We start from the raw sequence: 17,562 nt of genomic DNA, 5'->3' as shown, positions 1-17,562 counted from the left end.
CTCATTCCATTATTTGCTACCTATGATTCTAAATTCTCTGGCTTCCTTTCCATATTTCTATTACTTTGTTGCTGTTGCCAGCCTTTCCCCATTTGGTAGCGCTTGACCTTTTCCACACTGCTTTTATATGTTCTTGCCCATTAATTAAAGTGTTAGGTGAGACCGGTTAGAAGGAAGTGTCCTTAGCATTCAGCAGATGCTTTCACTTCTGAATTTGATTTGCCTTCGTCATTATCCTTTGTTTATTTTTCAGTCTGTGTCCTATCGGGATAGCCATTCAGAATAAATTCATTTTGCTAGTTGTATTTTTTGAGAGGCACTGTATAAAATGGCTTGCTACTGCTACTGCTAACTTGCTTCAGTCGTGTCCGACTCTGTGCGACCCCATAGATGGCAACCCACCAGGCTCCATCGTCCCTGGGATTCTCCAGGCAAGAACACTGGAGTGGGTTGCCATTTCCTTCTCCAATGCATGAAAGTGGAAAGTGAAAGGGAAGTCATTCAGTCGTGTCTGACTCTTAGGGACCCCATGGACTGCAGCCTACCAGGCTCCTCCATCCATGGGATTTTCCAGGCAAGAGTACTGGAGTGGGGTGCCTTTGCCTTTACTGACATCCAAATATATATCAGCCACAGTGGTCTTTACATCCACCAAATTCATACTGCTATCCAAAGCTATCCATCACATTTGTCAGAATATTTGGATCTTTAATTAAACCCTGCTGGATATTGTACACATTTCCATTACCTCCTTCTGATTTCATCAATTATTTTTCTAATTGACATCCATTCTGAGTCATGTGTCCTGGAATCTCAGGTAGCCCACTTTGTATCTTTGGCTTATTTAGTTTTGTTTTTTTTTTTTCCCCTCTGTCTTTCATAAATAATCTAATGGTTTAGTAAACACACCCTTGAATTTTTGCCCTTGGGACCTGTTGATTTCCATATGCTCATACTTTGCAAATAACCCCCAGATTTTTTGGTCTCTCTGCCCAGACTATTTTCCTTTCTGGCCCTTCATTCCTAAAAGATACAGTCTTTTGTCTTGGCAAAGTAGAGAAATTTCCCAAACACTATTGAAAAGCATGGGAGGGTCCTTGACTAGGACTGAAAGGTAAGAAAGGAGTCAGTGTTTGAGTAACTCTGCCAACTGTTGGCTGAATACCAGGTTTTGCATCTTAAGCCCCCAGCAGGAATAATGGCTTGCTTGAACTGTCCATTCAACCTTGTCGAGTTTTTGTCTTAACATACTGATGAGGTAGCTGGCTGGGGCAGACTCGGTTGGATGCAACTAACTGGCACCTACCAGTCAATCCATCATCCTGGTCTCATTGGCTTAATATTCTAATGAACATGTTCTCCCATCAAAGCATGCAGTCTATGCCTATCCTCACAGACCTTTCTCCCCAAGCACTATATGTAGAGAAGAATCTCCATGTTATAAATACAAAAACCCAACACCTGTTACCCCTTCACTTCTCCATTTCATCACCTGAATTAGAAACCTTGGTTTCTGTATCTTGTCTGCTGTTGCTGCTGCTAAGTCGCTTCAGTCGTGTCCGACTCTGTGCGACCCCATAGACGACAGCCCACCAGGCTTCCCCGTCCCTGGGATTCTCCAGGCAAGAACACTGGAGTGGGTTGCCATTGCCTTCTCCAATGCATGAAAGTGAAAAGTGAAAGTGAAGTCGCTTAGTCTTGTCGGACTCTAGCGACCCCATGGACTACAGCCTACCAGGCTCCTCCGTCCATGGGATTTTCCAGGCAAAAGTACTGGAGTGGGGTGTCATTGCCTTCTCCGGTACCTTGTCTAGGGCCCCTCAACTCTTTTTCTCATGATCTGAAAGAGAGTAGTTGATTATTAAAACATTTCCCTGGTGTCTTAGAGATCTTTGATCTAGGCCTAGATTGGATTTTTTTTCAAGTGTAGATTTAAAAAAAACCTTCTTGAAGCCAAGGACTGTACCTTTGTATATTAGCATTTAAAATGTTATTAGAGCTTCCTAAGCATTAGTAATAATAATATTAGGTTTTCCTTTGAAGAAAGCCTTTGCATTATTTATTGAAAAGTTGATCATTCCATTTCATTACTTAAAACTGAAAAAGCCATAGGACTTTTGAATTATTTTTATTTAGCATATCTCAGCAGTTGTCTCCCAGATTGATAATCTGAAAAATAGAGACAATATCCAATACAAAGGCCTTGTGCTAATTGGTAAACAATTTATAGTGTTGAGGCCACCAAAATGTATAATACTATGTCCTCTTATCAACCCATGATATTAGATCATTTTTTTAATTGAAAAGACTTTCTAAAGTGATATTCAATGAATTATACTTTTTTAATGGAAAAGACTCTCTTAAATGATAGCACAGCATAGCTCGCCTTAACCTGAACACACCTTTTGATAATCAAAAGAGCATTTACAGGAGTATGAGACAAACACAATTATGAAAGTAAAATGAAGGACCTAAATAAAAAATCACAGAACAAGAGGGTAATTCTATTCACTCTTTCATATTTCATTATTTGATAACATCATAAGATGAATCCATCAGAATTGCTTTGGCAAGTGCAAACAGAAATGTGCCTGATCAATATTTATTAAAACCTTCAAAATGGGAGAAGGAGTAGAGCAGACTTCTTAATGGACTGAATAATTATTCATACCAGTGGGGTTTGACCAAAGGCAGTGCCAGACCAAAGAGACACAGTTTTAATTGTACTGAATTTAAAAATGCAGATCTTCCTCCAGCCCTGTTGCAGAAAACTTAATTTAAAAAATTATCTGATGCAGCAGAGGGTGACATGTGAATCCTTAAGTCACTGAGGAAGAAATTTTAACCATAGATATTTATAATTTAGAATGTGTTCCAAAGGTGGGGAGCAAAACTTCCAACTAAAGGAATAAAAAGACATTTTCTTCCCCTTTCGGCAACTGTAACTGAGCTTGGGAGAGGGTCCTCATCTCAAAAGGGCTGGATCTCAGAGAAGTTCTTCTGAGTAGTTGTATTTTTTGAAGAGAAATAAAGCAAGGCGCTGGCCACTGCTGTCAAACATATCAGGGTCCGTTACTGAGAAGAATGAACGCAGATGACTTTTTAACATCTTTTTTAACATTAACAGGTTTAACATCTACTCTGGGGAGACAGCCCCGCCCCCCAGTACTGGTTATCAGAAACAGACCAATGGATAACCATCATTTAAGCATATGTGCTGTTGATGGAATCTCTGGTATATGCACCACATTATATAAAGAAAATGTAGGTAGATGACCCATCCAGTTTCTGCAAGCCTTGTAGCAGTGGCCTTCAGGCTCTCTACCTCTTGAAAGGTTTTCAGCTGCCACCAGCTGAAGGAAGTTCTACATTGTTTTTTTCCTAAAGACCATTCTTCACTTCTCTTCTGGATTGTCCTGGTCAGAACAAAAACTGCACAACTTATTTTAAGGAGTGGTAATAACTATCCCCATGTAGAATACAAATGTAATTCTGCCACAAACTCTCAGAAAATTATTTAGCTTTTCTTTACCTTAGTTTTCTTATTCCTGAAATGGAAATAACTTCAGCTCTTTCAAAGTGGAATTTTCAATCCTGTCTGTAATAAACTTTGAGCTCTTTGAAGGGGAAGACAAATGAGAGCAATTATATTTATATTTTTAATAAAGTAATTTCTTTTTCTGACACACAGAATTACCATCCATTTTATTATTGGTCTGGAAAGTACATCTGAGCTAAGTTTACATATGTTCAGAATGTTTTCAAATCAAGCAGTACTGCATCTTGCTTCCCAGAGCTTAGGGAAAATCAGCATCAGCTAATTCTAATGGAGGCCCAGTATGATTTTTTTCAGTGTTTATTATTTATCTGGCTGTGCCAAGTCTTGGTTGCTGCACATGGGATCTTTGATCTTCGTTGCAGCATGAAGGATCTTTTAGTTGAGGCACAAAAACTCTTAGTTGTCACATGTGAGAGTCTATAAATAATTCCCTGACTAGGGATTGAACCCAGTACCCCTGCATTCCAACAGAGAAGTCCCGGAAGCCCATGATTTTAAAGGACCAAGCAGAGGATGCTGTTGTTGTTGTTGTTCCATTGCTCAGTCGTGTCTGACTCTGTGACCCCATGGACTGCAGCACACCAGGCTTCCCTGTCCTTCACCATCTCCCAGAGCTTGCTCAAACTCATGTCCATTGAGTCAGTGATACCATCCAACCATCTCATCCTCTGTTGTCCTCTTCTCCTCCTGCCTTCAATCTTTCCCAGCATCAGGGTCTTTTCTAATGAGTCGGCTCTTTGTATCAGGTGGCCAAAGTATTGGAGTTTCAACTTCAGCATCAGAGCATCCAAAGAATATTCAGGGTTGATTTCCTTTAGGATTGACTGGTTGGCTCTCCTTGCAATCCAAGGGCTCTCAAGAGTCTTCTCCAACACCACAGTTCAAAAGCATCAATTCTTTGGCTCTCAGCCTTCTTTATGCTCCAACTCTCACATCCATACATGAGTACTGGAAAAACCATAGCTCTGACTAGACAGACCTTTGTCAGCAAAGTAATGTCTCTGCCTTTTTTTTTTTACTTTACAATATTGTATTGGTTTTGCCATACATCAACATGCATCTGCCATGGGTGTACACGTGTTCCCCATCCTGAACCCCCCTCCCTCCTCCATCCCCATACCATCCCTCCGGGTCATCCCAGTACACCAGCCCCAAGCTTCCTGTATCCTGCATCGAACCTGGACTGGCAATTCGTTTCCTATATGATATTATACATGTTTTAATGCCATTCTCCTAAATCTGTCTCTGCTTTTTAACTAGGTTTTCCTCCAGGGAGCAAGCATCTTTTAATTTCATGGCTGCAGTCACCATCTTCAGTGATTTTGGAGCCCAAGAAAATAAAGTCTGTCAGTGTTTCCTTTGTTTCCCCATCTATTTGCCATGAAGTGATGGAACTGGATGCCATGATCTTAGGTTTTTGATTGTTGAGTTTTAAGCCAGCTTTTTCAGTCTCCTCTTTCACCTTCATCAGTAGGCTCTTTAGTTCCTCTTTGCTTTCTGCCATAAGAGTGGTGTCAGTTGCATATCTGAGGTTATTGGTATTTCTCCCAGGAATCTTGATTCCAACTTGTGCTTCATCCAGCCTGGCATTTCCCATGTACTCTGCATATACGTTAAATAAGCAGGGTGACAATATACAGCCTTGATGTACTCCTTTTCCTATTTGGAACCAGTCTGTTGTTCCATGTCCAGTTCTAACTGTTGCTCCTTGACCTGCATTCAGGTTTCACAGGAGGCAGGTAAGGTGATCTGGTATTCCCATCTCTTGAAGAGTTTTCCACAGTTTGTTGTGATCCACACAGTCAAAGGCTTTAGTTGTAAAGGTTTTAAAATCCAAAAATACCAGTGCTTGAATAGCATCTTCTGTAACCTCTTTGTTTTTCATGTTGGAGGCAGAGGTTCAAAAGCTGGTAGCAGTTATACAAGTTCTCGTAACAAGTTAGGAAGAAATTAAAAACTTAACTGGAATCTAAGCTTAGTTGATCTCTTGAGTATTTACTTCTCCAGGTCTTTCTGCTATATTACCTCTCAATTATTTATGAGATGATTGTCTAGTTTATGGATTATTCAGTTCTTTTCTTTTCTCTTCCTATTTCCCTGCTTATTACCTTATATACCATTGAGTCAGCAGAGAAAACAGTAGTTGAATATTTTACCTGACAATTTAGTGACCTATCAACTACTTGATTTTTATTAAATTGCTCATAATGCTGCAAGTATTGGCTGAAAAGAATTTGGGGAGCTACAGTCATTACTAAATTATATTCAGGTAAATTTTTCTTCCTTAGAAACTTACATTTAAGAAGTCAGCTCCAGAGCCTAATTCTTTCATTGACATTAATACTCTTGTTATGGGAGAAAGGACTACATGAGAAAGTCTTCACAATGAGAAGCCAGAAGTCTTTGCTGTGACTCTTGAGTGCTGAATATACAACATGACTTAATTATTTGGTTTAGAGTGCTGAATTCCCAGATCAAATCCAGTGTTATTCAAATATTATTGCAAAATGTATAAATGAATTTTGAATTGTCACAGTATTACTTTGTTGCATTACAATGGAAGGCAGAGGGTTGAGTTAGTATGCAAATTTTATTTAATTCATTTTTCCTAAATCATGACTAAAAATGAATAAGCTCAACAAGTATCCTGTGCAATTAGTACTTTTGCTTTTTATAGTTTCTGTATTAGGGGCGACTTTGGAGCAGGTGTAGGGTTCAGGGTCCTTCATTTTGAGGCCCTGGACAAAACACCCACACTCTCTATAGCTCAGTTTGTTCATTATAAAATGTGGGTGATTGCAGGAGCTACTTCAAAGGGTTGAATGTGTTAATGTAACTAAAATTTTGACATCACTGTTAACTACTACAATGATCATGATGGATTATAAAACCCAGTCTGAGACATAGCTGTGTATCTGTGGAAAATATAGTTTCCATTTGGAGATCCAGGAATCTGAACCCCAACAGTGGAGGGAGGCAGAGGGCAGAGCTTTCTCCAGAGACTGTGGGCAGGCCCCCAGCTGGTGCCTTCCTTTTACCCCCACACCCAAACTTTAGGGACCGCCCACAAGAACAGGGATGAGGGGTCACTGGGTTGAGAGTAACTGGTCTTATTAGGGCTTTCTTCCCTCTCTTGACAAAGAAGAGAATGGAAACTCTTTCCAGAAGCTCTCAGAGATACAGTGATAACTTTGAGTTTGGTGAAGTGGGAAGGAGAGCCAGGGATGAGAGACTAGAACTCTCCTTGCTTCATGTCTGTGAAAACAGGAAGCATTCTTAAAGAAAAGTATGAAAAGCACTAATACTCAAAAGATACAAAGATATCAACAGTTTGCTTATACATATATGCATACCCATGTACTTTAACAGGGTTTCCCAGTGGCGGAGTGCATGGCATCCCACTCCAGTATTCTTGCCTTGAGAATCTCGTGGGCAGAGGAGCCTAGCGGACTACAGTCCATAGGGCCACCTAGAGTCGAATATGACTGAAGCAGCTTAGCATGCATGCACGCACATTAAAAAAATATATGTAGGTAAAAAATTGTCCAACCTCATGTAAATTAAAAGAAAATGAGGAGCTAGGGGCTGTCATATGCTATTGGTAGGAAGATATTGATGCAACTTTTTTAGAAAGCAATTTGGTGGCATTGCCAAAGTCCTAAAAATATATATATACTTATCTTTTGACTAATTCTGTTTTGGAAATCTGAAATCAGGAAAGAAAGTTTTTTAAAATGGAAACAACCCATGTGTCCAATACTGTGTCACCCTAAAGTTTTCAGCTGTAACAAAGAAATGGTAGACTTCTACATATGGGGGGAAAAATCTAGAAGGAAATGCTAAATGTGGTGATGCAACTATATGAGTAATTTTTTTTCAGCTTAATCTTTCTGTATAATCTGTGTATCCTATGTGAAAGTCACTTGGTTGTGTCTGACTCTTTGCAACCCCATGGACTGTATAGTCCTGGAATTCTCCAGGCCAGAATACTAGAGTGGTTAGCCTTTCCCTTCTCCATGGGATCTTCCCAGCTCAGGGATCGAACCCAGGTCTCCCGCATTGCAGGTGGATTTTTTACTAGCTGAGCCACAGGGACAGCTATGACACATGTATTAATATCCAATCACAGAAAAACAAACTTTATTTCTACACGTGGAAAAGAAGATTTGCCCAGCTTACCAAAATGTCCTTCGTATGCTTACTGTTATGAATGTTTTAAGACAGAATCACTGGGGAGAAAAAGTTGCAGTGCAATATTAAAATAAAATAAGGGAAAAAGTAAGGAAGAAAGGTCTGTGGATAAAGGAGATATGAGGAAGATATGAAAAAATAATCTGCTTGGACCCAAGCAAAATGTAAACGTTGTCATGTTATAGACTGTGAGACCCGTCTATATGACGTCACTTTTCTATCTTTGCACTCTCTCCCCCTCCACTCATTAAATGTGGAAACTGCCCAAAGGCACTCAGCAAAGCAAGAGAAAAAGAGCAGGGAAGAACCACCTCCGCACAGAACGTTCCACCCCTAAGGGGGACATGGATCTCTGTTACTGGAATGGGATATTTGGTCCATGTCTAGCAATCAGACTCTGAATATATCACCAGCTCTGAAGAAACTTGCTCTACAAGTCATGAGCCAGAAAAAGTCTAAATCAAATATGTATTCCCTTGGTCCTGTCTCGGCAGTCAAGTAGAGTGCCACCTTGTATAAAACGTGGGGCCCTGGAAGCCATGGCTGCTATTTTAATTTGTGATGATAAAGATCAAGCTTTCATTTTCCCAGGGCCTCAATAAACACTGATAAATTATTTATCTCACTTGGATTACATGTTCATTTCAGTGTGTCAGTGTTTAGCATGGAAGCTCATCCTAATTGTATAGTTCAAGGCATTTTTCTCTTTTCTCCTTAGGGCACCTTGTAGCACCCTTTCTCCATCTCCAAGTAGAACTGTTGCTATGCTGATTTAGTATACCCTTTGCTCCTGGGTACTATTCTGAAAGATGAATGAATTTCATTCTCTCTTTAAATATTTATGTTTCTTTATGATCTAATATATCATCGTAGTTATGGGGAATTTCTTCCCCTTAACTATGGAAAATACACCATCAGTTACCTGTCAATTTTGTTTAATAACTCAGCTTTGCAGTTCTGAGGCACTGTTCATCCGCGGCTCCTGAGGACTCTTTTAGTTTCTCAATCCACTTCGCAGTGTCATTCTGGGATTTATAAAGGTCTTCATTGCACAGAGGATATTGAAACATTAAGGGCTTAAGTAGTATGCCCTTTATCACTTATCACACTGGAGGCTCCAGGACTAGAAATCCAGGCGTCTTTGTTTTGTTGTCTGCTCCCAGCATGAAACTGCTGTCTCTGTAGAAAACCAGCCAGTATCCCTGGAAACAATTCATTGGATTTTTCAAAAGAAATCCAATTTCACTTGGTCTGGTGGGTTCAGTGTTACTTCTTAAGATAAATGATGAAAATATCAACATCATAGTACAAAGAAACTCAATTCTTTTGGTTTAATCTCAGTGAAAAGCATCACAACTCACCTACTGCTTCTGTCTCCTTCCCTAATGCTTTGAGATCCTTGGCTCAAGGAGGTGGGAATGGGTCTGTAACTATTCACTTACCAAACAGACGCTGGCTCAGAGTCTTGCCTAGCTCTAAACTTTTGAGGATCACAGCCTCTGGGATGGAGATCTTGGGGATCTGTGCTTTTCCTAAGTTCCCTAGTAACTCTACAGTTGGTGAAGCACCATTCTAGAACTTCAAGTCCCTTCTAGCTTTTTTTTTTTTAAGATTTTTTTTTTGATGTGGACCATTTTTAGAGTCTTTATTGAATTTGCTACATTGCTTCTGTTTTATGTTTTGGTGTTTTGGACCCAAAGCATGTGAAATCTTAACTTCCTGACCAAGGATCAAACCCACATTGCAAGGTGAAGTCTTAACCCCTGGACTGCCAGGAAAGTCCTGTCTTCTAGCTTTGAAAGAACCCTGAGCTCCCAATCCTCTTTTATTCCATGTGACAAATTTAGCTTCAAACATGTGTCCTTAAACAACTGTTTCAGTGTTTTCTGAAGTAGTTCCCTAAATGGATAGCTGTCTCCCTCAACTGTGCCTCTAGGGCCTTGAGCCAAATGGCTCTCAAGTCCCTTCCTTTTTGCTAGAATTATACCTGGTCCCTTCCTAGATCATCCTGCTTTCATAGTGCCATCACATTAATCTTCCAGAAGCTTGGAATGCTGCCTCTGTTCTCAGCAGAACCTGGGACCCCAAGTGGGGCGGGCTTTATTGACGTACCTCAGTCTCAAGTTCTCTGTTGACTCAACTAACCTGATGCCAGGCTCTGTACCCTTGGCCTTTAATCCCTTTTCCCACGGCTCTCCTCTATTCAGCTGCACTCCCAGGCCAACCAGTTTGCTCTTCCCTGTCTTTGCTCATCTCTTTTCTTTTCCTTTAGTCTAGAATTTCTTTCCTGGAAGCCCCACCTGACAGCATCCTACCCCATAGGAAGTCTTCCTTGGTCCCTCACGTCCCAGCAATATGCCTGGTTCCTCCTTCCTCTGCTGTCAGTTCATAGCATTGAGACCTCACTCAGGGCACTCAGAGCATCATGTCTGTGTCCTTGAAGAAGAGTACTGGACTTAGAATCCAAAACCTGAGTTTATCCTGGCACAGTCACAGATGTCTCTGTGACACTGGGCATGTCCTGTCGTATCCCTGGGCTTCAGTTTTCTTATCTGAGGAAAGGCAGTAATAGCTCCCTAGGTATTGCGAGTGTTACATGACCCAGTACATGGAAATTAACTTTGCCAGCAGTTTTCTCTGCTTTTCATTACCTTCTCCTACCTGTCTCTGAGCTATTTAAGGAAAGGGACTGTGTTTTGCTCATCATTATATACTACTATTTTTATTGCTACATTACTATTAATGTATTATTATAGATCTGTTTCCAGTAATAATAGTTAATGTTTATGGAGCAGGTAAAATTGTGTCAGGCACCATTCTAAGTACTTTATATGGATTAACTGATTCTTCCAGTGACCCTAAGAGGTACTATCACCTCAAGAGGTACTCTTATTATCCCATTTTATGGAGAAAGCCATATATTTCACAGAGCTTCCAATGAGTATGTTGATGAATGAGGGGCTGAATGAAACAGAAACTACTAGCAATGTCTGCTGGATGGTTCTCTCTCTTACTTCTGTATCCCAACTTTTCTCTCTTTTTTATATCCTGAGGCAAATGCAAAATTAGGAGAGTCTTGAGTGATCTGAGACCCTGATGAGAGGTCTCTCTGGGTCTGTATTTAGACTTCTCGTGAAGTGAGTTCCAGGATGACAGATGTCATATCTGTCTTATTCTCCATCATAGTCATGGGACCTGGAACAACATCAGCGTGGGTGCTAAGTCACTTCAGTTATGTCTAACTCTTTGTGACCCCTTGGACAACAGCCCACTGGGCTCCTCTGTCCATGGGATTCTCCAAGTAATAATGCTGGAGTAGGTTGCCATGCCCTCCTCCGGGGATCTTCCCAACCTAGGGATCAAACCCATGTCTCCTGAATCTCCTGCACTGCAGGCGGATTCTTGACTGCTGAGCCACTGAGGAAGCCTGGAACAACATCCAGTGATAAGTAAATGTTTATTGAATAGGTAAATGCGGTAGCTTCTGAACAGCACATTCATTACCACTGAAACCGTGTAGCCTGCTGCCCATGCAGCCAATGAACCCCGCTGTGTCTTGCTTCCCCAGGCAGTACTACGAGATGCTGTACAACACAGCCGACGAGCTCCTGAATCTGGTGGTGGACCAGGGCGTGAAGTACACAGAGCTGGAGTACATTCACGCCCTGACCTTGCTGCACCGCAGCCAGACGGGGGTGGGAGACCAGACCACCCAGAACATGCGGCTGCAGCGGCTCAAGGAGATCATCTGCGAGCAGGCAGCCATCAAGCAAGCCACCAAGGATAAGAAAATAACTACAGTGTGAACAGGGTGCATGGCGGGAAGGGGCCAGGGGATGGGTCACTTTTGTTCCCTTGGTCACAGTCCCTTCTTTGGTATGTTAGTTGCTATGTTCTGAGCTGACTGAGTTTTCTCCACACTGAAGCTTGGGTGGAAAGAAGGCGTAAGGCTTCTTTTCTTTTTCTTTTTGGCTTTTCTATAAATGCTAAAGGGACTTCACAGTACCTGTTTGGGTTGGACATTTACTTTGATGTGGTCAGCTTCAGAGGGTCTAGGGTGCGATGGGGAGGAAGGTTGTAAGCAGTAAAAATGAATGCATGAGTGACTAACACCCAGCAATCTTTGGTAAGTAGATTGTTACCTAAGTTCTAGTCCCTTCCTAAAACTGCTCAGTGGGGTTCTATTACATAGGCAGTAGGATTTTTATTCTCTTGACCTTGTCAGTTTACTGTTCTACAAAATAAGTGTGTGTGCATTGCTTTCTGTCTCTATTACCAATGGCTTCTCAGCTAGTTGTACTTTTCAACCAGTTTTCCTAACCAAACAGGACCTCTTCGCCTCTTCAAGTCTTAGGGGATAAAGTCCTTTTATCTCAATCCTTGGGAGAGTTTTGTATGCAGGACCCTGGACCCAAGTATCTGTTGGTTTGATGCCTTTTTGTTTCTATTTCTGCTGTATCAAAACCAAGCAACACCAAATTAATGACAAAAACGGAAGAATGAAAGGTGATTCAACTCTTCTTGATTTTTTTTTTTTCCTCCACTCACCAAGAGAAAATGATGGTTAGAGAACTTTTAATCTCACTTGACACCTTGCCTGGGTGTTATTCTTTTTTTTTTTAATATAAATTTATTTATTTTAATTGGAGGCTAATTACTTTACAATATTGTATTGGTGTTGCCGTATATTGACATGAATCCGCCACGGGTGTACATGTGTTTCCTGTCCTGAACCCGTTAGTTATTCTTAAATGCTCAGTCTCCATGGGAGCCCCTAGGACTTCCTCATCTTAGACGGTAGCTCCAGCTGCCAGCCGAGTGCAAGGAAGCTGGTACAGCCATGACCTTCCTCCTCTGTGCATCCCCCAGCCGAGGCTGTTTCTACAGGACTTTCAGCTGGGGTGGGAGCCCGCTGCTCCCCGCACGCTTGCCTCCCCACTGTCCCCACCTCTCTAAGTGCCCTAGCCACCTATGGCTGATATGTCACAGAAGAAAGCAATGCACTGACTGGGACACAACTGGAAAACACGTGGCAAAGAAAGCAGAAAGGACTTGGACTACATGAGGTCAGAATTTTACACCTGTTTGTACAACTTAGGTCTTGGTGGGAAAAGCAGAAAATTTAAAAAAAAAAAATGCTTTGAGAAGCTTAAATGTTGTGTCTCGTTTTTCTTGTATTTATTCCTCAAACATGCCCTGAGACCCTAATATGCGCCAAACACTGCGGGGCACAGATCCACAGTATTGAGGACTCCCGTATTACCTACCTAGAAGACAGAAGAACAGAAGCTGGACTCTAACCAAAATCCTAAGAGATGTACACTCAGGGCTGAGTTCGAAATCAGGCCAGTGGGGCGGCTGTGAAGGGAACTCAGCAGGCAACTGGAGCATGGTCTTCCAGGAGAGTCTGTGGAAGGAATACTGTAAATCTCTGTAGCTTCAGAGGCCCAACAAGGAAGAAGTTGAATCTACATGGGAGATGATCGTGCAAGAAGGTACTGTCCCTAAACAACATCATTGGAGTAGTCTACCTGAGAGTGGGGGTGAGGGGAGGGAGAGAGGGGAGTCAGAGCTAATTGCTGTGGTTTGGAAGCCTCCTCTTGGTGGCTGTGACCTGCCCTCAGCGCTTCTGTGTCCTCCCTTTCTTCCCCTTCCTGTCCACTCTGGACAAAGAGCCCTGGAGTGGTGACAAGGAGACCAGAAGAGCCAGGGTGGGATGGGGGAGTGCTTAGAATCCTTTAATTGGATGCGGAAAGGGACACGGGTTTGGACAGAGTAAACAGCCAAGAACTTTGAGAACTGACAGACAAATAGCAAATGAACTGTTTCGGGGGAGCATTTAGAAAAGCGAAATCTCTGCTTTGCTTGCAATAATGATAGGCTTGAAAAATGTCAGTTCTGCACGTAAAAAGCAGTCTGTGATTCTTTGTCCCAAATCACTATTCAGGATGGTCCATCAGTCATTATTCTTTAAGAGATCAAGAATAGCTACTCAGTGGTGATCCCGTAGATGCAGATGGAGCTGGTACAGCCACCCGAAGACCTGCCTCCATCTGGAACACAGTGAAGGTTTCTACTTGTTATGGTCCTAGTTTGGGGATATTTTGTGAGCCTGCTTTTGTGCTCTTCACAGCTGTGATCAGAAATCACTAGAGAGAGCCAGAGTCTCCCAAAGGCAAGGTCCAGCATCACACTGATATGCAGCCACAGGAGTTCGTTTCCAGCCTTGAAAACCACAATAAAACAGACCTCCCAGAAAGGGCATTAAAACAAAGCAAACTACCATCTTGCTCTTCTACAAAGTGACAGATGGAATGGACACATGTGGGATACTATCTGTACCACTGTCAGCACCATGGAAAAGGCTCATGAGGAAGGGTCTGAAGGTGGACAACAGACAAGAGCCCAAGGAAGGAGGGCTGGGAGGTGAGATCCAGCCCAGTCATCAGAGAACCAACTCCGTAAGCCAGAGCAGCTCTAGGGAGAGTTTCCTTCTATTATCGTCACTGGCATCTGCCCTCTGGCACTTAACATGCTGTCCCACAACCATGCTGTCAATACTACGATCTTTCAGGTCTTAGAAGATGCTAAGTGGAATCTCTCCCAACTCAGCCTCCCTTAAAATAAATTTTTTGAATAAGAAGTACTCATTCAGAGCATAGGTTCCTTTGAACCTTGATAGATTTTGGTCAGTTGTATTCTCAGAACTGCTGACAATGGTTTCTTCTGGGGTGTTTTGTTACTTTTGATTATCTTATTATCACTTGTGATTGCACCTCTTAATTTATAAGCAGTACTCTGGATAATGCTGTGCTGTTCACCCCATGAGCACTCATTTATACCTGCACTATGGTTACGATTTATCTCAGGGCTTTTCCTCCTTGTACAGTGTTTTTATTCCTGCTTCACAAATGGTTTTTTAGTCTTACTGCCCAAGTAGAACTTTTCCCTCTCACAGCTGGTTACATGTCTGCTGGTTAGATAAGGAACAAGGATATAGGTTCCTCGTGAAACCCTTGGCTGAAGAGGACCCCTGCGTCCAGGCTGTGAAGGACAAGTTCATTTCTGAGTAGGTGAATCAGCTCAAATTCAGTGGTAAGACCAGACCTAAGCTCCCACAGCTCATACCCTTGAGACGGGCAGTCATGTGGAATCCAGCAGGGACCCTCCAGCTGGAATCACTACCCTGGGCACAGTGACCTCACCTGTAGAAGCTCCAGCCTCTCTCCAGAACATCATTTTTGCCTGAATGTTTTCTTAGCCTGATAGTCATTAATTTGTGTTTCAAATAGCTTGGGAAGAAAACCTCAAAAACAGCCAACTTGATTGGCAACCAAAGCCTGATCATTCTTACTGTCAAGTCATATCCACGAAAGTCTTAGTGCTAAGGTGTTCACTGTCAGTCAGAAAAGATATGATTGCCTGTTATAGCAATAACAAATCCTGATATGGAATAATGTAATGGCAAGCAAAAGAGACAGTCCCTGTGACATGGAGCGGGTACCTGCACTCGCATCTTCCCCTCCCCAGACTCCATATTTCCCAGGGCTGCCCTTTCATCCAGTAGGACTGAGGACTGAAATCTTCAGCCTAACCCTCTGCTACTCTGAGCTGTGCTCTTCTGGAAGCCAGTACTGTGTCTCACTAGTCTCTCTTTCCTCCTTAACTGGGGCAAAGAGCCTGGAAGTTGATGGAACAAGTGAATTCCTGCTCCACAGCCTCTATGAATGTACCAAGGCCATTGTGTTCAAGATTCTTGCTCTGAGACATAGCGTGGCTGCTTCCCCAGGACCAGGGCATAGAAATTTCATAGTAAACAACAGAGGATAACCAGGGTCCCACCAGCCCAAGCTAGACTCACTCCAGTGGAGTCAAACATGATAAAGACCGCCAGCCAAGTAGCCATCTTTCTAGCAGAATGTGAAAAGGAGCTATAATACACACACGTGAGAACAATTGTCTTAACATGGCAAGGATGGAAAACAAATCGAGCATAATTTGGAGGGAGGGTAATGAGGTACAAGAACAAGAAAACAAAGAATAACTGGGCTCAGCAAAGGTCCTGACTCTGTCCTAATTAGGCACAGTTGTTCTAAGAAATACATAATTAATAAGCGGATGACCAGATGTGAAATATGGAGATTCTTCCTGAGGTGGAAGTTGTACTGAAGTGAACACAGCTGGAGGTGTTTGTCCTGATTTGGCGGCAGCTCAAGGCCTGCCTGGAGTTTTGAGGCAGTGTGGAGGGAGGCCCACCACAGCTCTACACCTGAAAACAACATATCCTCTTCCAGCTGGGCTGGGGTGTGATGAGAGAGCTACTTACCAAGTGTAATGAGATGCAGAAGCCCCTGGACTTGAGCTGGAAATTTCTTTCAAAGTGAAATGTGCCCGATTTGAGGACTCGCTTTCCCGTACCTGGGCCACAGCCTTATGTCTGTAATTAAAAATATCACCAGGGCGTTCACACACCTGGAGCGGGCGTCTCTGGGAACCCGAGAACGCAGTGACCTGCAAACGTTGCACATGCACTTTTTTTCATGTATGTACAGTTTATTTATGTACATAGAACTGAAAAGAAATAAAAGTCAGGTGCTGTTGGGTGAGTGTAGTTCCCATTATGTTCAAACTCATTTAGAAACGTGACCTCGGCTTCCTGCTGACTTCGAAAATAGATGCTCTAGGAGGAGAAAAATTGGCAATCTTCTCATCCCAAACATTTAATTTCCTACCAGGCTGAGTTTTCTTTCACAAGGATTTATTTACTGTGAGAGAGCAGGAAGCTCTTGGTACCTGTTTTTTGTTACTGTTTTTATTTTATGATTGTTATTGTTATTTTAGATAATAATAACACCTATTGAATGACAATTACTGAATAATACTTATTGGAAGTTGAATATGTGTCAGGTGCTACACTCAATGAATTAACATTTTTCCACTTAATCCTTGCAGTAATCCTATGAGACAGGTGTTAGAATCATTCCCACCTAGGCCCACCCCCACCCCTTACAGAGGGAAGGAAACAGAGGCTCAGATTAAGGACTTGACCCCAGACAGATGCTGATGCCAGAGTCCGTGTCTGAAATCCCCTCTGTTCTCTATCATGAGCCAAAACCCCTCATCCCATGAAGCAAAGGGAGGGTACCTCACCTGCTGTATTTGAGTTCCAAGTGACATTTTCTGGTAGTTTGACCCCTCCATTTGCTCTGCCCTCTCCTGTGGCCCCCAGAGGGAACCATTCTTGAATTTGGAGTTACCTGGCTCTCTCCTCTGCTTCTCCTCAGCCCCCAACTGCCCGAGCCCACCCCTGTGGCCAGTACATCAGCATAACTCTTGGAAACCAAAACCTTGGGCTCAGAGGCTGAGCCCAGCCAGCTGGAGACTTAAGAGGACCCACACTTCAGCCAAGTGATGGAGTGACCAGGAGGGTGAGAGCGAAATGCCTAGGTTTTAAAATCTGCTCTGCCTTGGCACAGAAGATCATCTCAGCCTTTTACAACTGGTTTGCTGTTGTACAAGTTGTTAAATGCCCTAAGCCTCAGTTTCCTCATCTGTGAAATGGGATGATGATAATAATATAAAAGAGGGTGTTCAGTGCCTGGCACATAATAAGTATTATATATATATATGATTAATAATAAGCTAATAATATATCTTGTCTGTTTCTGTGGGGTGCTATTGACCCAATATCTAGAAAACCTGCCCTTTTGATATGACATATGAGTACAGCTATCCTGACCAGCCCTGTTGTTAGAAAAGCCTAGGTTTTGCCAGGTGGAACCCAGGACTTGGAATCCTGAAGCCTCCCACCC

At 42.4% G+C, this 17,562-nt stretch overlaps 1 protein-coding gene across 1 annotated transcript in view; it reads left to right on the top strand.

Annotated features, from left to right (window-relative positions):
* LOC104982305 (exocyst complex component 4) overlaps window positions 1-12,904 on the top strand; it is a 236,826-nt gene extending 223,922 nt beyond the window's left edge. Inside the window, exon 8 of the mRNA XM_010831656.1 lies at window positions 11,319-12,904. Within this exon, the coding sequence (XP_010829958.1) occupies window positions 11,319-11,556 (238 nt within the window). The 3' untranslated portion in view covers window positions 11,557-12,904. The remainder of the gene's footprint in view (window positions 1-11,318) is intronic.
* Window positions 12,905-17,562: the final 4,658 nt, after the last annotated feature.

Source organism: Bison bison, unplaced genomic scaffold, assembly GCF_000754665.1.
Source record: "Bison bison bison isolate TAMUID 2011002044 unplaced genomic scaffold, Bison_UMD1.0 scf7180017864530, whole genome shotgun sequence".
In the NCBI taxonomy this organism is placed as follows: domain Eukaryota; kingdom Metazoa; phylum Chordata; class Mammalia; order Artiodactyla; family Bovidae; genus Bison; species Bison bison.
The sequence above is the reverse complement of the archived record's forward strand: the minus strand, read 5'-3'. Positions and strand labels throughout refer to the sequence as shown.